Source organism: Galeopterus variegatus, unplaced genomic scaffold (assembly GCF_000696425.1).
Source record: "Galeopterus variegatus unplaced genomic scaffold, G_variegatus-3.0.2 Scaffold2303, whole genome shotgun sequence".
Taxonomy (NCBI): Eukaryota; Metazoa; Chordata; class Mammalia; order Dermoptera; family Cynocephalidae; genus Galeopterus; species Galeopterus variegatus.
The window spans coordinates 250,770-269,765 of record NW_007728414.1 but is presented as its reverse complement, the minus strand read 5'-3'; the positions used below and the strand labels follow the sequence as shown (position 1 = coordinate 269,765).

At 34.2% G+C, this 18,996-nt stretch overlaps 1 protein-coding gene across 2 annotated transcripts in view; it reads right to left on the bottom strand.

Moving 5' to 3' along the window:
* APPL1 (adaptor protein, phosphotyrosine interaction, PH domain and leucine zipper containing 1) overlaps positions 1–18,996 on the bottom strand; it is a 46,348-nt gene that overhangs the window by 19,205 nt on the left and 8,147 nt on the right. For both annotated transcript variants that reach the window (XR_551107.1, XM_008581233.1), the window contains exons 2-12: positions 18,039–18,137; positions 16,723–16,782; positions 15,881–15,952; positions 11,459–11,546; positions 9,942–9,983; positions 9,303–9,361; positions 6,156–6,302; positions 5,185–5,267; positions 4,283–4,441; positions 3,451–3,639; positions 749–791 (exon numbers count right to left, since the gene is read on the bottom strand). Coding sequence is in view for 1 of the 2 variants with exons in the window: in XM_008581233.1 (XP_008579455.1) it covers positions 749–791; positions 3,451–3,639; positions 4,283–4,441; positions 5,185–5,267; positions 6,156–6,302; positions 9,303–9,361; positions 9,942–9,983; positions 11,459–11,546; positions 15,881–15,952; positions 16,723–16,782; positions 18,039–18,137 (1,041 nt within the window). In the remaining variant the exon portion in view is untranslated. The remainder of the gene's footprint in view (positions 1–748; positions 792–3,450; positions 3,640–4,282; positions 4,442–5,184; positions 5,268–6,155; positions 6,303–9,302; positions 9,362–9,941; positions 9,984–11,458; positions 11,547–15,880; positions 15,953–16,722; positions 16,783–18,038; positions 18,138–18,996) is intronic.

The following is an 18,996-nucleotide window of genomic DNA, read 5'->3' as shown; positions in this document are numbered from 1 at the left end:
TGCAGATAAGAGAGCAGAGACATTTGTCTGTTCTTCAGAGACCAAAAGCAAGTTTTAATATGAACTCTTTTCCATGAGAAGTAAATGAAGGTAGATCTCTACATAATTTTGTCTTTTACCATAATCATCTTTTACCAACACGACTATAATACCAAGTAAAATGGCTCAAATCTAGCTATGGTATGTTTTCATGGAAGAATATTTCTCAAGATAAAGTTTTTGAAGCATCAGTTCTTGGTACCTTACCTTCCATATCTGGTATACTAGGAGTAAAAATGGAGCCAAAAATAAAAGGCTTGTGAGGAAAAATAGAGACTCCCAAATTTTTGTTTTTCTGTCTTTCATTTTCCCAAGGTTTTAAGCTTTACTTGCTTCCTGCTGTGCCACATTTACTGCCACTATGTTCTTACTGAACCAAATAGTGTCTCAAAGGGTTGGTGAGAGAAGGGAATAAATTAAACTTGTCACCTCATGATACTAACAGCATGCCAGAAAGCAAGAGTCACAAGGTCATTTTTGAATTTGAGCCCTTAAGATAGCAGAGAGATGATTTATTTCTACAGTCCTCCCAGCTATAAAATTCTGTGAGAAACAAGAATGTTGCTTAAAGACTTTTACTGGGAAAAAAAAAAGAATTTTTAATTAACTAGGATTTTCTGGAATTTCTATAATAAACACAATAATATGTTTTGCCATCAGAAAAATATTTTTAAACGTCACTGAAGAAATTAACTAGATAAAGTTTTACCTCTTCATGGTCTTTTTTACTCTCTGCTTGTAAAATTGAAGATCTGAAAAAAAAAAAAGAAAATGTTTGAGCCTCAACTTTTTTTTTTTTTTAAACTATGGTACTTTCAACATGATCCGAGAGAATTTACCTTTAAAGATGTGGGTACATATAAAAACCAATCAGTATTAAAAGAACCCAAAAACCACAACCAACAATATCATAGGAAAAGGAGACCAACAGAGGCATCAGGACTCAGACTTTAACAACTCTGACTCTATCTGTGCCAAGATGTACCAAAAAGGAAACAAGAGCTGATCCTCAGGAGACAGACCATGACAAAGGTATACTCTTCAACTAAGCCAATGAATCTCAACTTTCTAAAACTTATCATATATATTTCAAATATAAATCAATGATCCTAATAGAAAATACTAACTTTACTTCATTATTATTTCTCCATTAATACAGTTAAATAAAAAATTCAATATATTAATCAAACAGTGAAAATTAGCTTTTCTATAGATGTTCCATTTTTTAAAAGTTGGAGAAAAAATAATTTTTACTAATTTTGCATCATATCAGAAATGGGAAATGGGAAATCATGTTAAGTATTAGCAAAAAACTGAAAATAAAAATTTAAGCATATGTAGTACATATTAACAATTTGGTAATTTTGATAAATGAACACCGGGACTCCCAAGATCTAGTGTGATAACTGACACACAATATTGGCATTCATTATACGTTTGTAGAAGTATGAAATTAAATAACCATTATGATAAGAGACAGTGAACCATAATATCTTTTTTAAAAAGGGATAAAGGTAGAATATATTTTCATAATATCTTAAAGTGAATATGTATAGGGGAAAAAATGACTTTCAGAGAAGCCGGAAGCCACTCCTGAACATTCAGAAAGTACAAAGGTCAAAAACAATATTTTAATTGAGAGAAAAAAAAACCCCACAGATAACCTAGATATTTATCATTAGCAAAATGTTTAAATTATAATGTCTATCCTTAAATAGATTATCATGCAGCCATTATGAAATGTTTTTAATAAGTCAATGCAGATCTCCAAATTATATATACAATATTTCTTCCACTATTTAAAAATGTAGCTAGGATAAAAACTGAAGGCAACAGACCAAAAAGTTAATTATTGTTTCTGGTTAATGAGATTACAGGTTTATTTTTCATACTCCTCTTTACATTTTCCTTTTTATATTTTTCTATGCTTTTCAAAAATTTGTTCTAAGTGCTACTCTATAGGTTCTCATTTAATGCAAAAGTAATTGAAATTTTTTTTTAATGGCATTATTAACACTAATGAACGAAATAATCTGCTCAGAAATATTTGATTGACATTTAAAAATAACACTATTGTTAGCACCTACTATATGATAAGCACATTACATATGTTAAATTTCTATTCGTGGGCCGGCTCTGTAGCTCACTCAGGAGCGTGCGGCACTGGTAGCACTGAGGCTGCAGGTTCAGATCCTATATAGGGATGGCTGGTGCGCTCACTGGCTGAGCGTGGTGTGGACCACACCGTGCCGAGGGTTGCGATCCCCTTACTGGTCAATAAATAAATAAATAGATAAATTTCTATTCCTCACAGCAATTTACAAAGTAGGGATTTCAACTCCTCCACCCATATTTTATATGTATAAAAATGAAGCTCAAAGTGGTTAAGTAACTTGTCTAAGATCACACAGTAAGTAACGGATCCAAATTTGAACTTTTTTTTTTTTTTTTTTTGTGACCGGTAAGGGGATCGTAACCCCTGGCTTGGTGTCGCCAGCACCGGCCATCCCTATACAGGATCCGAGCCCGTGGCGGGAGCGCAGCTGCGCTCCCAGAGTTGCACTCTCCCGAGTGAGCCATAGGGCCCTGAACTTTCTTTTTTAATGGACATATATTAATTGTACATATTTACGGAGTACAGAGTGGTATTTCCATACATGTAATGATCAAATCAGAGTAATTAGCATATCCATCATCTCAAAAATTTATCATTACTTTGTGTTGGGAACATTCAAAATCCTCCCTTCTAGCTATTTTTAAATTTACAATAAATTATCATTAACTATAGTCACCTAACAGTGCTATAGAACCCTAGAATTTATTCTTCCTATCTAGCTATAAAAGTCTGTATTCATTAAACAACCTTTCCCTATTCCTCCTCCCCCTCCCAGCCTCTAACAACCACAAGTTTACGCTCTTCTTCTATGAACTCAACCTTTTGGGATCCCACATATGACTGAGAACGGGCAATATTTGTCTTTATGTGCCTGACTTATTGCACTTAACAGTATCTTTCAGGTTCATCTATGTTGCCTTGAATGACTGGATTTCATTCTTTTTTATGGCTGAATAGTACAGAATTTGAACTTTCCAACCCCAGGGTTGGAACTCTTTCCATTAACTTGTGCTGCCTTCCCCATACTATGCAGGATTTTTGGTGACCAGTCTCTTAACATGAAATAATAGGTCTTTACCATATGACATTGCTTGGACAAACTCAAAATAGTAAGAAATCATTTAACCAAGTCAGAAAGGAAAATTCAACACATTTCTACAAGATTAAAAAGTAAATTATCTTAATACGTAATAAGCCTAGAATGTCTATAAAATTTTTGAACAAAAAGGAAATATCCTACATTTCAGTAGTTTAAAATATTATGAATTTTATTAAGAGTAGAGAAAAATACTAACTTTTTTCCATCAAAAGAAGTGATCTGAAAACAGTATCGCCTGTCTTCACAGTCCACAGCCATCACTGAACAGTTGTCTATGTCCATGGCCAGGCCTCCTGCTACATCCCCACGGGCTTGACTCATTAAATTTCCACCCTGCGTGAAGTAAAACTGTCTGTCCCAAGTAGATGACACCAAGCCTGTTTTACTAAATGAAGAAAGCACATTCATTCTTTGAGAACGACACACCTGAAATCTCCTTATCATCAGCTAGCCACAAAATAAAGCACGTTATGAAAAACCAGCTTGCAAAAAGGCAAGGGGCCAAGTAAATATAAATATCAATTTTTCAGTCTCTAAAATAAATTCATGTACATTGACTCACTTGTTGGAACAGTTTCCAAAACAAAGCTGGAAATTATTAAATTGCATCTGTTATAATGATGCTCCATGAAATGTAGGTTACAGTTCAATTTTGAAGGTAATAAATTAAAAACAAAAGAATTTAGTTTATTCCTAGAGTTAACCTGGTTTTCTTCAGGTGAAAACTAAAACTTGACTTGATGCTGTAATTACATATAATTTAAAGTATGGTAAATGATATTTAATAGCATTCACACATTTGATAGATTTATTTAAACTAAAATTGGCTTTACTTCTTTCAGAATTTTACTTTTGAAAAGTATTCATGTACCTCATCTGTCAAAAATTCACATAAATACTAAACCACTAAAAAGGTTCAACCTGTACTAAAACCAAAACAATTTGGCAGACAATATCAGTTACTTATTATACTCATTTGGTATTACCTTACCTGATATACAACACATTAAAAACAATAGTTTTCTTACTTTCTAGCATTAAGGTATCCAGCCTTTCGGGTTAAGTTTCGATTAACAGGAAATTTGGTGAGGTCTGGGTCAGGCACATATAAGGGGTCACTTGCTACTTCCAAATCCTCTATTGTCTGTTGCATGGTCTCTACATCACTGTCCATTTCCCTGCGAACACTAACACAGAACAGATTATTTACTACCAACCATAATCAACAAAGAACTCCTTACCCATCACATTTACTTGTATATTTATTTTGAATAAAGAAAGAAAGAAAGACGCAGTGGCATGGGTAGTTAAAGTAATACGAGTACATTTTGAAACAACTTTACATTTTATTTGATAAACTTAGATATTTTGGAAACAACACTAATTTCAAAAACTAATGAAGCCAAACTGAATGCCTGACTTTGGAGGAATTTTCAAACTGTTCTGTACTGTGCCTTTAAAAAAACCATTTTTCTCTCTCTCTGTGCCTCAGACTGACCACATTACTGCTCAGACTCTTGAACCTGATTAGAACCTTCTGTCTCTCTTTAAACTTTCATGGCTTGGAAAGCAAGATTTGTTTAGTAATCTCCCATTCAATCCCCAGAATTTAGAGTTTAAAGATAATTTCACTTAGGTTAATTACTGCTATAGGTCTGTTGTATTCAGACATAAAATCTAGTTTAGAATCAATAAAATTACCACCAGTTTTGACCCTGTTATGAAATTCAGAGTTTACATACTTTGGAAAAGATGGTGAAAAATCAAGAAGCATCCACAAGCCTTGTGAGAAATACTCTTATGGCAGGGAAAATACTACCCCAGGAAATTAAATAGTAAATATTCTTAAATTATGGCATTTAGCTGTTAACTTATCATTCACATAATTTCATTTTCAATTTTAAGAAAAAAAAAAAAAAAAACAACTTACTTCTGCACACTTGTCCCAATATTAGCTAAAAATTCTTCCAGTTGTTCACTGAGATTTTCAGAACCCATCTTAAAGAAACTTATCTGGGGGGGTTGAACAACACAAACACAAACATACACACAAATGTACTTAAAGTAAATCATAAACAAACTCTAAGATACATTGTTAAGTAAAAAAAAGGATTATTCCCATTTGTGTAAAAACATGTTGTAGTTTGTGACTTTTACTGAGCATGGCACTGAGGAAGCTAGACTTAAAGTCTATTGTATATCCTTTTATATTATTTGAATTAAATAAGTACCACATGTTATGGTAAACAATTTTTTAAAATTAGAAAATAAGTTTTAAAGCATTTCAAATAAATTATATGAAACTATTTCATGTTTACTACAAAGATGAGTAAGTTTTATACCTGGAATGAATAATAAGTACTCTTTTACCTACAGGAATATTCAAACTCCTTTAAACTCTTGGTTTTGTAAGGGACTGACATTTTCTTATATTAACCAAAACTTAATTTCCTGGCCTGCTTCCTGATGCACACCTCTTTAAGCACTATGGAACTCATCTATTATTTTTAACTCCAGAAGTGTGCAAGGAACATGGGACAAACTCAAACTTGTTCATTCTCTTTCAGATCTATTATGAAGCATGAGGGAATGGGAGCTCCAACAATAGGTGTAACTCTGGAATTCATTTAGGTTTCTGATTCCTGTCTCCAATGTGGTGGACAAGGTCCAAATACAAGGTAAGTGGTTTCATTTACCTTAAAATATTTGAAATCTTCATTGGCAAGGAAAACCATTCTCCCTAACTTCCTTAAAATAGTACTCCAAAGAATTATTTTTTAAAACACAGACACAAACGAGGATGTTGGTAATAGTTTATAACGTTTTACATTTAATGTAAATATCAAGCTTCATATAAAGCATTTAGGATAGTTAAAACCCAAAACATAGTACAGTATTTACCTGAGCTTGCATGTACCCAAGTAGAGGTTCTAACAATGCTATCTTTTTCTTGTACTGAAGAGTATTTAATGCACAAAAATAATGCATCATGGTCTGGTGTTGTTTCTTTCTGGAAGTGTACACATCTTCTGTTACTTCATATTTCACCTTTGAATGAAAAGATTAAAAACACTACTATTTACTTAATTTTGAATTATCTTCAGTACTGGCTGTGGGAAAAAGCCTACCAAAGGAAAATGGTGTATCACAAGCAATTAAGCATAACTTTATTGTTTCTGATCTATTAGAAATCCTTCAACATATCGGCTAAGCTCATTTTCCTGTTTAACCACCAACTGTATCATTTACAAAATGCATTTTAAAAGCAGAATTCTGTACATAACTAAGAATGATAAATAACTAAGCATAGCAGAGAAAGCCTGCCACATGGAGGAAAGATGGACATTTGTTTATCAGCTTAGCTATTAGTCTTTGACCTCAATGAGTTCACAGTATAACACTCCACCCTCTTTGATCTCTCCCTACCACTTTTGTACTTGCTTGTCTTCCTTCACACCTACTTAAAATACATGTGCTCCCCTCGAGTTCTTTTATCCAGACAACAAATATTTATTGAGTACGCATTACGTAATATGCATTAGGCTCTCCTCTCTTCTTGATCTCCTTAGAATACCTCATCAAGTACCAAGAATATTCCATTATACCAACGACTTAATGACTCACAAATTTTTATCTCCTACCCCTCACTCTCCCAAGAGCCAGAGGAAACACATCTCCAGGTGGGTTTTTTATGTGTGTACATGTGTGTATGCGCACGCACTGAAGGATACAAATTTGAAGAAATATCTTCCCTACAAAACCTGCCTTTCTACTTTGTTTCTTAGCTCTCTTAATTACTCCAGGATCCATCCAGTCATCCAAAAACTCTAGGACTTATCTTTTACTCCTCCTCCTACCATAAATCTTGTCAATTCGACTCATGAAATATCTACTAAAAATATTCCTTCCTCTTCAATTCAATAACAACCTTAGCTGAGATCTTCATTATGTCTTTGTAAACTACTCTAATACCTACTCATTAGATTCCCTCTAGTCTTGTCTCCTTCACATTTTCATGACTATTTTTGTTCTATAACACAATTGCATGGTGTTACCTACACAGAATCCTTTGGTGGCTGCCCACCTAACACAAATTTCAATGTCACTAATATAGTAATGTGGCCCCAAACTACTTGTCAGTTCTGCCATATCTCCCAAATACATCCTATGCTCCAGACACAGTGAAATGATTATCTTCCATCATCAAAATTATTGCTAGAATTTATTGAAAACTTGCTATAAGCCAGGTACTCTGCATGTGTTACTTATTTCATCCTCACAACTACTGAGTTTTTTTTGATAGGGAAATAAATGCTTGAAATTAACTGTTTAGTCAGTGACATCAGGCAAATAACAGATTTATCCCCAAACAGTCTGACTCTAAAGCCAGTGCTCCTAACCTTACACTCCCCTGACTCCACCATGTGCTTCTGCAAAGGCTGCTTATCTTTCAGGAACATCCTCTCTCCAGTCCCAAACTGGTGACTTCCACTTATCTTCAATGCAAATATCACCTCCTAAAAGTATAATTTTTCCCAATTCACCAATGAAAGTTAACTGCTACCCTCTCTATGCTCTCTCAGCATTTTAAGACCTCTTCTACTGCACTTAACTCAGTGTTAATCCATGTCTTCTCTTCACCCTTCTACTAGAGCACCTAGTCCAGCTACATACCTTCACACAGGAAACCTTCAATAAATGTGGATCTACTAGTAAGGGTAGGAGTGGAGCTTGCTCACACTGTTCCCGAAAGGTACCCGACATACTGTTTGACATATAGTAGGTGCTAAATACATTTTTAAAATAAAATTGGTGAGGGCCGGCCCGGTGGCGCACTGCTACAGTGCGCCGCTTGGGAGCGCGGTGGCGCTCCCACCGAGGGTTCGGATCCCACATACAGACCGGTTCCTGCTCACTGGCTGAGCGAGGTGCGGACGCGACACCGAGGGTTGCGATCCCGTTGCCGGTCCCGGTCCAGTACGGGCGCGACACTGAGGGTTGCGATCCGTTGCCGGACATGAAAAAAGACAAAAAAAAGGAAAAAAAAAATAATAATAATAAAAAAATAAAAATAAAATAAAATTGGTGAAAAGAATGCTTTTTAAAAATACTTGAAACAGCCAGAGGCAATGTAAAATATACCAAATTTTATATCTAGAGCTTTTAACTACTTCTCTAAGGCAAAATAACTAATGTAGAACTCAAAATGTATATATTTTATCAATATTTGCACCAAATAGCTTGTTTTGAACTAAAATTAGAAATGGAAATCAGATCTTTGTACTGAACTTTGTGTGAGAAACATTCCATTTCTTGTCACAGTACCTATTGCACAGTAAGTGCAAAAATCTACCCAATTGTGGATTCCCACACGCAGTCACTCTGTCTCGACCATCAGCTGCAGCCAAGACTGCAGACACCAACTCCCAGGCACAGAGATCACCTCACTCACAAGCATCTAGTAAGGCCTACACATCAAGCCTTGGATTAGGCACTGGAGACAGATGATCTGAAGGAGCACCCAGGTGAACTTGTTAATATTCTGTTCTTTGATCTTTACTTGAATGCATTTCTCCTCAAATATAGTGTAGTATTTCTAGCTTTCACTCCTTGAAGAAATACCAAAAGATACACATTCCCTGTAAATGAGGTGGGCCTCATAACAATTTCACTGAATTATGTATGACAACTCAACTTTTGACTACTGCATCTCAGAAGACATTTCTGAATACGTATATGGTCAAATAAAAACAGAACAAATGAAATGTTATTAAAGCAGAAAGCAAAAAAAGGCAGTGTTATATACTGGGCATCAATTACATTTTTAGAATAATTATGTTTACTTATAATTTATCAAATTTTGGAAGAAAAATAAGAGATCAACAATTATCAGAAAGATTTTGAACAGCTAGAAGGAATGAATGAATAAAAACAATTCAGCAAAACATACAAAGTAACTACTGGCTCTATTTTTGAACAGGAAAAACTAGACCACCTAATGAAATAGTTGTTAATTATGATACTGAAAGAGTAAATATGTTATCACACCTTGTCGTTTTCTCTTTTTTTTGACAATCGGCTATATCTGTTAATTGCAGCATCATGATCTGGAAAACAGAAATCAGTGTTAACAACAATACAACAGTATTTCACAAAACTTAGAAATGCTTTTAAATGGTCTTTGCATGTGCATCCTTTTGCAAGTGTATTAAAGCAAGATAAGAACTCCCTACCACATGATAACTGCACTCAAATTTTCCCCACAGCCAAATTTCCCCTAAATTATATGTCTACTTATCAAATTGGTTCAAAAACAAAAACAAAAACAAAACCACTTAATTCCAAGAAAACTGTAATCCACTGAAAGTTTTTAAAAGTATTTTTAGTACAAAAATAGCAAATGTTCATTTAAAAAATATGGGAATATATAGAAAAATTAAAAAGGTAAAATATTACACCACCTCCTTAGGCATTATGAAGATAAAAACTATAACTCTGATTTAATTTCCTTTAAAAGTTTTCTTTTAGTGTAAACAATGCAATTTAAGTAATAACACTGATTTAAATAATACTCATTTAAACTTTTAATTAGATTTTTTTTCAATTATAAAAAAGAATTTAGCCATGAATGTGCACTGATAAATGCAACAGTACAAGAAATAAATGTGTAAAGTATTCAGGGCTTACCATTACTGGCAATCTGAAACACTTCCTTTAATGTTAATATTTCTGAAAAAGTTCAAGAATAATTTCAGTTTAGCATATTTATGAAGTATCTTAAAGTTTGTTTAGAAAACAGTAACTGCCACTTAAGTTATAATTAAAACTCCAAATGATATTCCATACTTCAACATTCAAGGTGAAAAAGTTACTGTTTCAAGTAGTATAGAGCATTTGCTATCACTAGCAACAGTTACACCTCCAGAAAAATCTACTTGTCACAAATTAGTAACATGACACAAAAACAAACTTTAAAACCCAGTGTAAATGCTAAGATATGCAAATATTCTGATTTAGTGCCAGAGAATCTAAGTTATTAATTCATCTTTTGAAACATGACTGATACAAAGGCTGATACAAATGCTGAATGAGAAACAAAAAATTAATAAGATCATGCCATTCAGTCCCTTTACATTGTGAGAAAAGAGATCTTGTTTCTTGACCTTGGAAATGACCATTCTTTAAGATCACCACCACAATTATTAACTCCGTCTCTAAAATACATTTGTCTTTATTCGATGTATAATTAAAATACTTTACCATTCACTGATACATTAGTTCAATGTTTTTATTCTATCTATATATTTTGGAAATAAGTCTGTAAATTATGAGAAGGCAGAGCCGATTATATAAAATTCATATCACCTAGTAATCCTAAATGGGTAAAACAAATAAACAAACCCACATAGTACTAAGTTGTGGGTTGTGAGATGTGCTAGCACCACTATATCCCACCACTCCAGCTCTACACACACCTCTAAGCCCTGTGCCACTATCCTAATTCAAGCCTTGATCATACCTCACTAGACTCCCACAATTTCCTAGTCCAATCTCCTAGACAGCAAACTCACTCTATTCCATCCTACTAAAACAAAGGGATCGTCTCTCTCTATTCCTTAAAGACCTCCATTGACTTCTCCTTTGCTCATAAACTCAAGTCCAAACTCTTTAGCATGATTTAGTCCCATCTAATCTATTTCTAAATTCCTCTTCTGCCTCACCCTAACACACCCAACACTGTAGCCACACTGAATCTCTTGGTATTCTCAAAGCAAACTATGTATTTCTACAACCCATACTTTTGTGCATTCTAGTCCCTGTAACAGAACAATATTCTCTTCTCCAAGCAAATTCCTCTTCATTGTTCAATGCTCATGTCACATCCTTGGTGAAGCCTTTCTGACCCCCTCCTATGAGCACCTCGCTCATTCCCTAATTATAAGAGAGATAATGTCATGATTATGTGTTTACCCATCTCCTTCTTCTCTAGGACTTCTCAAGGAAAGGAATATCTTATTCATACAAGTATTTCTCAGTATCTAGTTCGACAGTTAGCAGAAGCGCCTATAAGTGTTCAGTGACTGATTAAAGTGAATGTGGCACAGACTTTGGTCAGAAATAATTTAGGTAAAGAGTAATATACATTTTACATGCATTGATCTTCTGACAGCCGATGAAAGTAAACATAAGCTTGACTTCAATACCTTTCAGATCTCTTTCTTTAAACTGGGTAATGGGGAACATCATGGCATCAGCAAGTTGAGTTGAAAGTACCGCATGACAAGAGCTAAGCTAGTAAAAGAAAGACCAAAAAAGGCCAAATAACTAACTATACAGAGACATTTCACCAGTGTTATAAAAATTAAACAAAATCTAGTAAGAAATTTTACATAAGAAAACACTAAAAATTATGTGACACAGTACAAAATATTATAGTAAAAAAATTCATTTAAAACTCTCAGAAGAAAACGTACGATGGCCTTGGATTTGGCAATGGTTTCTTAGATATAAAACCAAAAGCACAAGGAACAAAAGAAAATACAAATTGGACTACATCAAAATTAAGATTTTATGCATCAAAGGACTATCAAGAAAGTGAAGACAATCCACAGAATGGGAGAAAATATTTGCCAATCACATATCTGATAAGGAACTTGTACCTAGAATTAAGAACTCTTACAACTCAATAACAAAAAGACAAATAACCCAATTAAAAAATGGGCAAAGCATTTGAATAGATACATCTTCAAAGATAAACAAATGGCCAATAAACACATGAAAAGATGCTCAATATCATTAGCCATCAGGAAAATGCAAATCAAAATCACAATGAGATACCACATCACACCCACTTAGATGGCATAATAAAAAAGAAAAATGAAAATAACAATTGTTGGCTAGGATATGCAAACACTGGAACCCTACTACACTGCTAGTGGAAATGTAAAGTGGTGCAGGCACTGTAGAAAACAGTTTGGTGGTTCCTCAAGAAGTTAACCATAAAATTACCACATGATCTAGCAAATCCACTCCTGGTTATATACTAAACTGAAAACAGACGTTTAAAAAAACAAAAAAAACAAGCTTGTACACGAATGGTCATAGCAGCATTATTCACACTAGCCAAGAAGTGGAAACAACCTAAATGTCCATCAACTGATGAATAGATAAACAAAACATGGTATATCCATATAACGAACTTTTATTCAGCCAAAAAGGAATGAAGTACTGATGTATATTACAACATGGATGAACCCTGAACACATTATGCTGAGTGAAATCAAAAGAGACATAAAAGTCCACAAATTATGAGTCCATTTATATTAGATAAACAAAATAGGTAAATCCATGGAGACAGAAAGCAGATTAGTGGTTGCCAGGGACTGGGGAGAGCAACAAGGGAAAAGCGACTGCTTAATGGGCACAAGGTTTCCTTTGGGATGATGAAAATGTTCTTGAACTAGACAGTGGTGATGGCTGCACAACACTGTGAATGTACTGAATGTCATGAGTGGCAAAACACTGTGAATGTACCGAATGTCATGAGTGGCAAATTTTGTTATGTGTATTTTACCACAATTTTTAAAAAATTAACAAAAAATCCATTTCCTATAAATATTATTTCTTTATATTGATCTCCTGGGATAACATTTTGCTATAATGAGCCATTAAAATATTTCAAAAAATTACCTTTCCAGTTAAGAGGACTAGAAAAGATAGAACTATCTCGTGGTTTATGTGATAAGAAGAGCTTTCACTGCAACGGTAGAGAACAGTTGTGGATTCTTCATACATCTCTCATGACCTTTCTTCCTCCTACCTTCTAGGCCTTTTTTTTTTTTTAATAATTTGTTGTGATGACTGGTTTGAGAAACTAAGGGTTGATTTGGGCTATTTGAGATGGAAAAATTAATAAGAACTGAACTGTAAAATGTTGCTTGATGGCAAAAGAGAAGCCACAAAGAGCCTAGCTATAGTTCACAGCTTAATTCCTCTCCCTGCCTACATCAGATAACAAAATGAAAAGACTGAATATTACATGGACTAGGAGTGGAGAAAGAATACCTGTATATTTATTCCTGGAAAACAATTCGCTTTAATAAGATAAAGAGCTCCTCCCGAAGCAGGCAGAGAGCAGGCCTGAAGTCCTAGGCAGGAGCTGAGGGCAGCCCCTCCGCCTGGAAGCAGGCAGAGAGCACGCTGAAATCACCACTTCCACCCAGGCGGCTCACCACAGTCAGAGCTACTACAAAAGCAGCTCAATGCCACAGCCACTGTGCGGTGGCCTGCCAGACACTTGACTACACTGACACAAGGAGAGTCACCAGCTAAGACCAGAAAAAGAAGAGGACGTCTCTCTCCTCAAAGCCCATTCTAGAGTAATAGAAGAAGCAACTGCTTTACTAGATGACCAGACATCAATGTGAAGATATTAGAAATACAAAAACCCAAGAAAATATGACACCACCAAAAGAATACAGAAATTCTCAAACACCAGACCCCATAGAGCAGGAAACCATTGAAGTGACTGAAAAGGAATTGTGAGCAAAAACCTTAAGGAAAGTCACTGAGATATGGGAAGACTCAGACAACATAATGAAACAAGAAAAGAAAAAAATACAGAATATGAAGGAGGAAATTTACAAAGAGACTACTACTTTAAAAAAGAATGTTGCAGAAGTCATGGAACTGAAAGATTCTCTCAACAAAATAAAAAACACAACCAAGAGCTTAAGCAGCAGGCTGGAACAAGAAGAAGAATTTCTGATCTTGAAGACAGTCTTTGTGAAACAACCTAGGTGGGTAAAGCAAAAAGGAGAAAATAATTTTTAAAAATTAAGATAATCTTGGGCCGGCCCAGTGGCGCACTGGATAGTGCGCCGCTTGGGAAGCGCGGTGGCGCTCCCGTCCGAGGGTTCGGATCCCATATGCAGACCGGTTCCCGCTCACTGGCTGAGCGAGGCGCGGGAGCAACGCCGAGGCTTGTGATCCCGTTGCCGGTCCCCGGTCCGGTACGGGGGCAACACTGAGGGTTGCGATCCGTTGCCGGACACGGAAAAAAAGACAAAAAGACAAAAAAAAAATAAAAATAAAAATAAAAATAAATAAAAAAATAAATAAAAAAAATAAAAATAAAAATTAAGATAATCTAAAAGGGCTAACTGACAACCTTAAGCACACAAACATTCCAATCATTACTATTCCAGAATGGGAGGAGAAAGGAAAAGGCATGGAAAAACCTATTCAATGAAATAACAGAAAACTTCCCAAGTATAGGGAGAGAGGACCTTTAGATCTAGGAGGCTCAAAGATCCCCAAATAGATTCAACCCGAAAATATCCTCTCCAAGACGCACTACAGTCAAACTTGCAAAGCTCAAAGACGGAGAGAGAATCTTAAAAGTAGCAAGAGAAAAGCATCATATAATTTATAAGGGAGTCCCTAACAGAAAAACAGCAGACTTCTCAACAGAAACTCTACAGTTCAGAAGAAAATGGGATGATATACTCAAAATACTAAAGGAAAAAAAACTGCTAGCCAAGAATACTATACCCAGCAAGACTATCCTTCAGAAATGAGGGGAAAATAGTGAATTTTCCAGACATACAAAAACTGCAGGAGTTCACCACCACATAACCAACCCTACAAGAAATCCTCAAGGATGTCCTGCATCTGGCATCTGAAAAACCATAATCACTACCATGAATACACAAGAAAGAATAAAACCCACTAGTAGAACAAAAATGCAAATGAGAAAGAGAAAGAAACTAAATCTTACAACTACAAAAAACCATAATGACAATGTAATAATGCCCCTGCTTTATTTCTGATTTTAGTAATTTTGGTCTTCTCTTTTTCTCGGTCTAGATAAAGGTTTGCAAATTTTGTTGATCTTTTTAAAGAATCAACTTTCGGTTTTGTTGATTTTCTCTATTGTTTTTTAATTCCCTATTTCATATATTTCTGTTATGATCTTTGCTATTTCCTACTTATATTTGCTTTTGCTTTAGTTTGCTTCCTTTTTCTACTTTCTTAAGGTAAAAGTTTACATTACTGATTTGATATTTTTCTTGTTTTTAATATATGTATTTAGTTACAAGTATAAATTTTCCTCTAAGCACTGAATGAGCCCTGCATCCTATAAATATTGGATATGTTGCACTTTGATTTTTTATCTTAAAGTACTGTCTAATATCCTTGTGTTTTTGTTTTACCCATTGTTTATTTAGGAGAGCATTGTTTAATTTCCACAGATCTGTAAAGTTTCTAATTTCCTTCTGTTATTGTGGTCAGAGAACTTATTTTCTATGATCTTAGTCTTTTTAAATGTATTAAGACTTGATTCTGGCCAAAAAAATGCTTTTGCTGAATTAAAAAAATAAATAAGAAAGTATTCCTTTTATGAGACAGCCACCAAGATGTGGAAATAAAGTCCTTCTTTAGTAAGCTTTGTACTAGAGCTTTACTCATATCATCATAATAATAAAAGTTTCTGATAAAAGCTAAACAACTTAAGGTCAAGGGTTTGGATCCTCATACTGGTTAGCAGCCAAAAAAAAAAAAAAAAAGGCCAAACAACTTGAGTAACTTAATCATAAGACCACTTATTCAAAATAAACACTTACTTCATCTATAACTTTTGAAAACTGTTGTAAAGTAGAGCTCATAACTTCATCATCACCCCCCAGTGGAAAACGCTGAAAAATGAGAAATAGAGTTGAGGTAAAGATTCAGTTCCATCTGTCTTTTGTGAATGACAATGTAATAATTTTCATTTTTAAGTAACTTCAGAATACTTCTAAAATTTTGAATAAGCTCTAAAAATTTCATTTTAATAAAACAGTGTACTTTGCATAATTAATAAACATTAATTAAAATGTGTGCTAAGTAACCTGTTAACATGGTATATTGGAATGTACATTGTACTGGGAGTTAAAGATCTGGTGTTTAGCTCCAGTTCCAATAACCAACAGCATAACACTGAGCAAGCCTCAGTTTCTTTATTTGTAAAAAGAAAGAGACATAAACTAGGTAAAACCTCTGTATCTAATATTAAATCATTAAAATTATCTCAACATTGAGTGCTATAGTAGAATTTTTTTTTTTTTTTTTCCTTTTTGGCTTTTTTCGTGACCGGCAACAGATCGCAACCCTCAGTGTCGCGCCCGTACCGGACCGGGACCGGCAACGGGATCGCAACCCTCGGTGTTGCTCCCACACCTCGCTCAGCCAGTGAGCTGCCGGTCTGTATGTGGGATCCGAACCCTCGGCAGGAGCGCTGCCGCGCTTCCCAAGCGGCGCACTGTAGCAGTGCGCCACCGGGCTGGCCCATATAGTAGAATTTTAATGGCATAGTCTGTGAATTCAAGAAAGCTTAAGGATTCTTGATGAAAAAGTCTATTATCCATACAAATATTGTATCACTACCTATTTTATATTATGCTTTTAAAACTTTGATATACAGTACCTGTTTTTCATATTCTTTTAAAAGTTTTGAAGTCAGGTGTGTTGCTGCACTTAATTCATTCTACAGAAAAAGATTAGCATTTAAATTAGCATAATATTACTGATTAAAAAAAGTTTTATTTGAAGATACACCTAGGCTACTTTTATTTATTATCACTTAACATAAATATCATATAACATTTTTTTAAAACCCTCATTAAATAACTGGAAAAGAAATTACCACTAAAGTACTTTAAAAGAAGCTCAAACCATGACCTTGACAATGTCAAGGAATTCAGCAATGTTCCAGGTATGTTGTGATTGTTGGGCTTTTTTATTTTTTTTTTTGGCTAATAAAAACTAAGCATAAAATTAAGTATTTAAAAAGCTAGAAGTAAACTGTACAAAACCTAAGCAAAATCTTTAGAGATTCTACATTTATGACTGATTATCCCTCTCTCTATATGCTGATACTGTACTATGATAAGCATTTAATAACATATAACCAAAACGTGGTTGACCTAGTCATATAACATAGACATACGAAAAATTTTTTAAAAGTTTTTTCAGTGATGAATATGACAAAAATAATATTTTTCTTTAATTGAGTATAACTGTGACCAGAAATCAAACACTGAGAGATCTTTCACAAGAAAAAATAAACAACTATCATAACAACTTTTAAGTACATAATGAAAATGTGAATCCAGAAGGAAGAGAAATTGAGGTTTGAAAATAAAACTTGTATACTTAATTAATCCCAAAGAAAGTACTTCAAAAAACCCAGGTTACTGTTAAAACTCATAATTAAGTTACACAAACATAGCCTCAAATTTTATGCTTGTTCATCAAGAAAATGTATTCATACCCTTCTTAAATTCATCTCCTGTACCCCAGAGCTACATCTAATTTTTATTACCTTCTTCTAACTAGATAGACAGACTACTTTCAAATCTTCTACTCAAAAAGGAGAAGTGTTCCTTAAGATTAAAAGTGTGGTTAGGGAAAATACTGGTGACAATATGGGGTCTTCACCCAAATCTTAGGCAAAGATCACTATCAGTGAATCTCAATTAGAAAGCCCTAACAGCGTTTTGGGAGAAGGGACAGATGCTTCCATCTTCTGTCACTTTTGCAGTGCTACAAACTGTACACTAGTAATTGAAATGTAAGCTCTGTGATACAAAATACTTAATGTTCATTCATCCATACAAGTATTTATTACTATGAGCCCAGGACAGGGCTAGGCACTAGAAAATAAGACAGATACTATTTCTGTCCTTGTGGGGCTTAAAGGTTCATAAAAAAAAAGTACTGAGTTAGCCCTTAGTTTTTTACCTGTGCATCATAAATCCGATGCATAGCTTGATACAGTTGGTTCATATAGTTGGAAATAGCTGCAGCATCTTCTTCAAATACACCCAGTAAAGACCTTGTCTGTATAAAATAAAAGTAAAAAGTTTATGTTAATCATCATATAAAGTAAATGGAAAAACATTTTTTTCTAACGGAAACAAAGATTCTAAACTATTAGAGCTCTAGTAATTCTGAGTTTTAATCTATTTTCTCTCTTTTGATAGTAATGCCAAGAAGTCAGGGTTTTTTGTTCTCAGTTTCACTTCATTAAAGCAAAGGTATTTTCCAACTGTGTCACACAAACTTCAGAAGGAACAACAGAGGTATATTTTTATGAATTAAAAATTATATAATTAAACTAAGAACAATCCAACAGAAATGTTCAAAGCTAAATTAACAGTATTTCATGTATATTTTAAATGTCTTATTTCAGGATAACTTAGTATGATTATTTCTCTTCTTCCCTGGTCTCTTCTAGTAGTGGCAAATCCCTCATCATCTTAATCTAAAATAAACCACAGTACCCTTCCCAACATGGCCAACTCTTCAGCATTTAAAATGCTAACCAGGTTTTTCTGAGTGCAAAATTTGGGTTTTCTTCCTTCATCTTTCTTATACATTTCTATATTGTTAGGCTTTTTTTCTTCTTACTATGAGCATATAAAAATCTTCATTTTAAGGAGGAAAAAGTCAGTAAATAAACATTTAAAATGTCAATAAAAATTATCAAAGATATGGAAACTCAGCCTATCAAAGGTCAAGTATGTTCACCATCTTATATCCCAAAGGCAGGGAATTAAAATACCAATAACTACTGTGATAACTGCAGCTTAAAATCTAAAAGAAAACCATTTATTTTCATTCTAAAAATAATTAATTTACGCCTCAGCCTTAGAAATTGACTCTATTAGACCTAAAGAAGGAAATAGACACTAATACC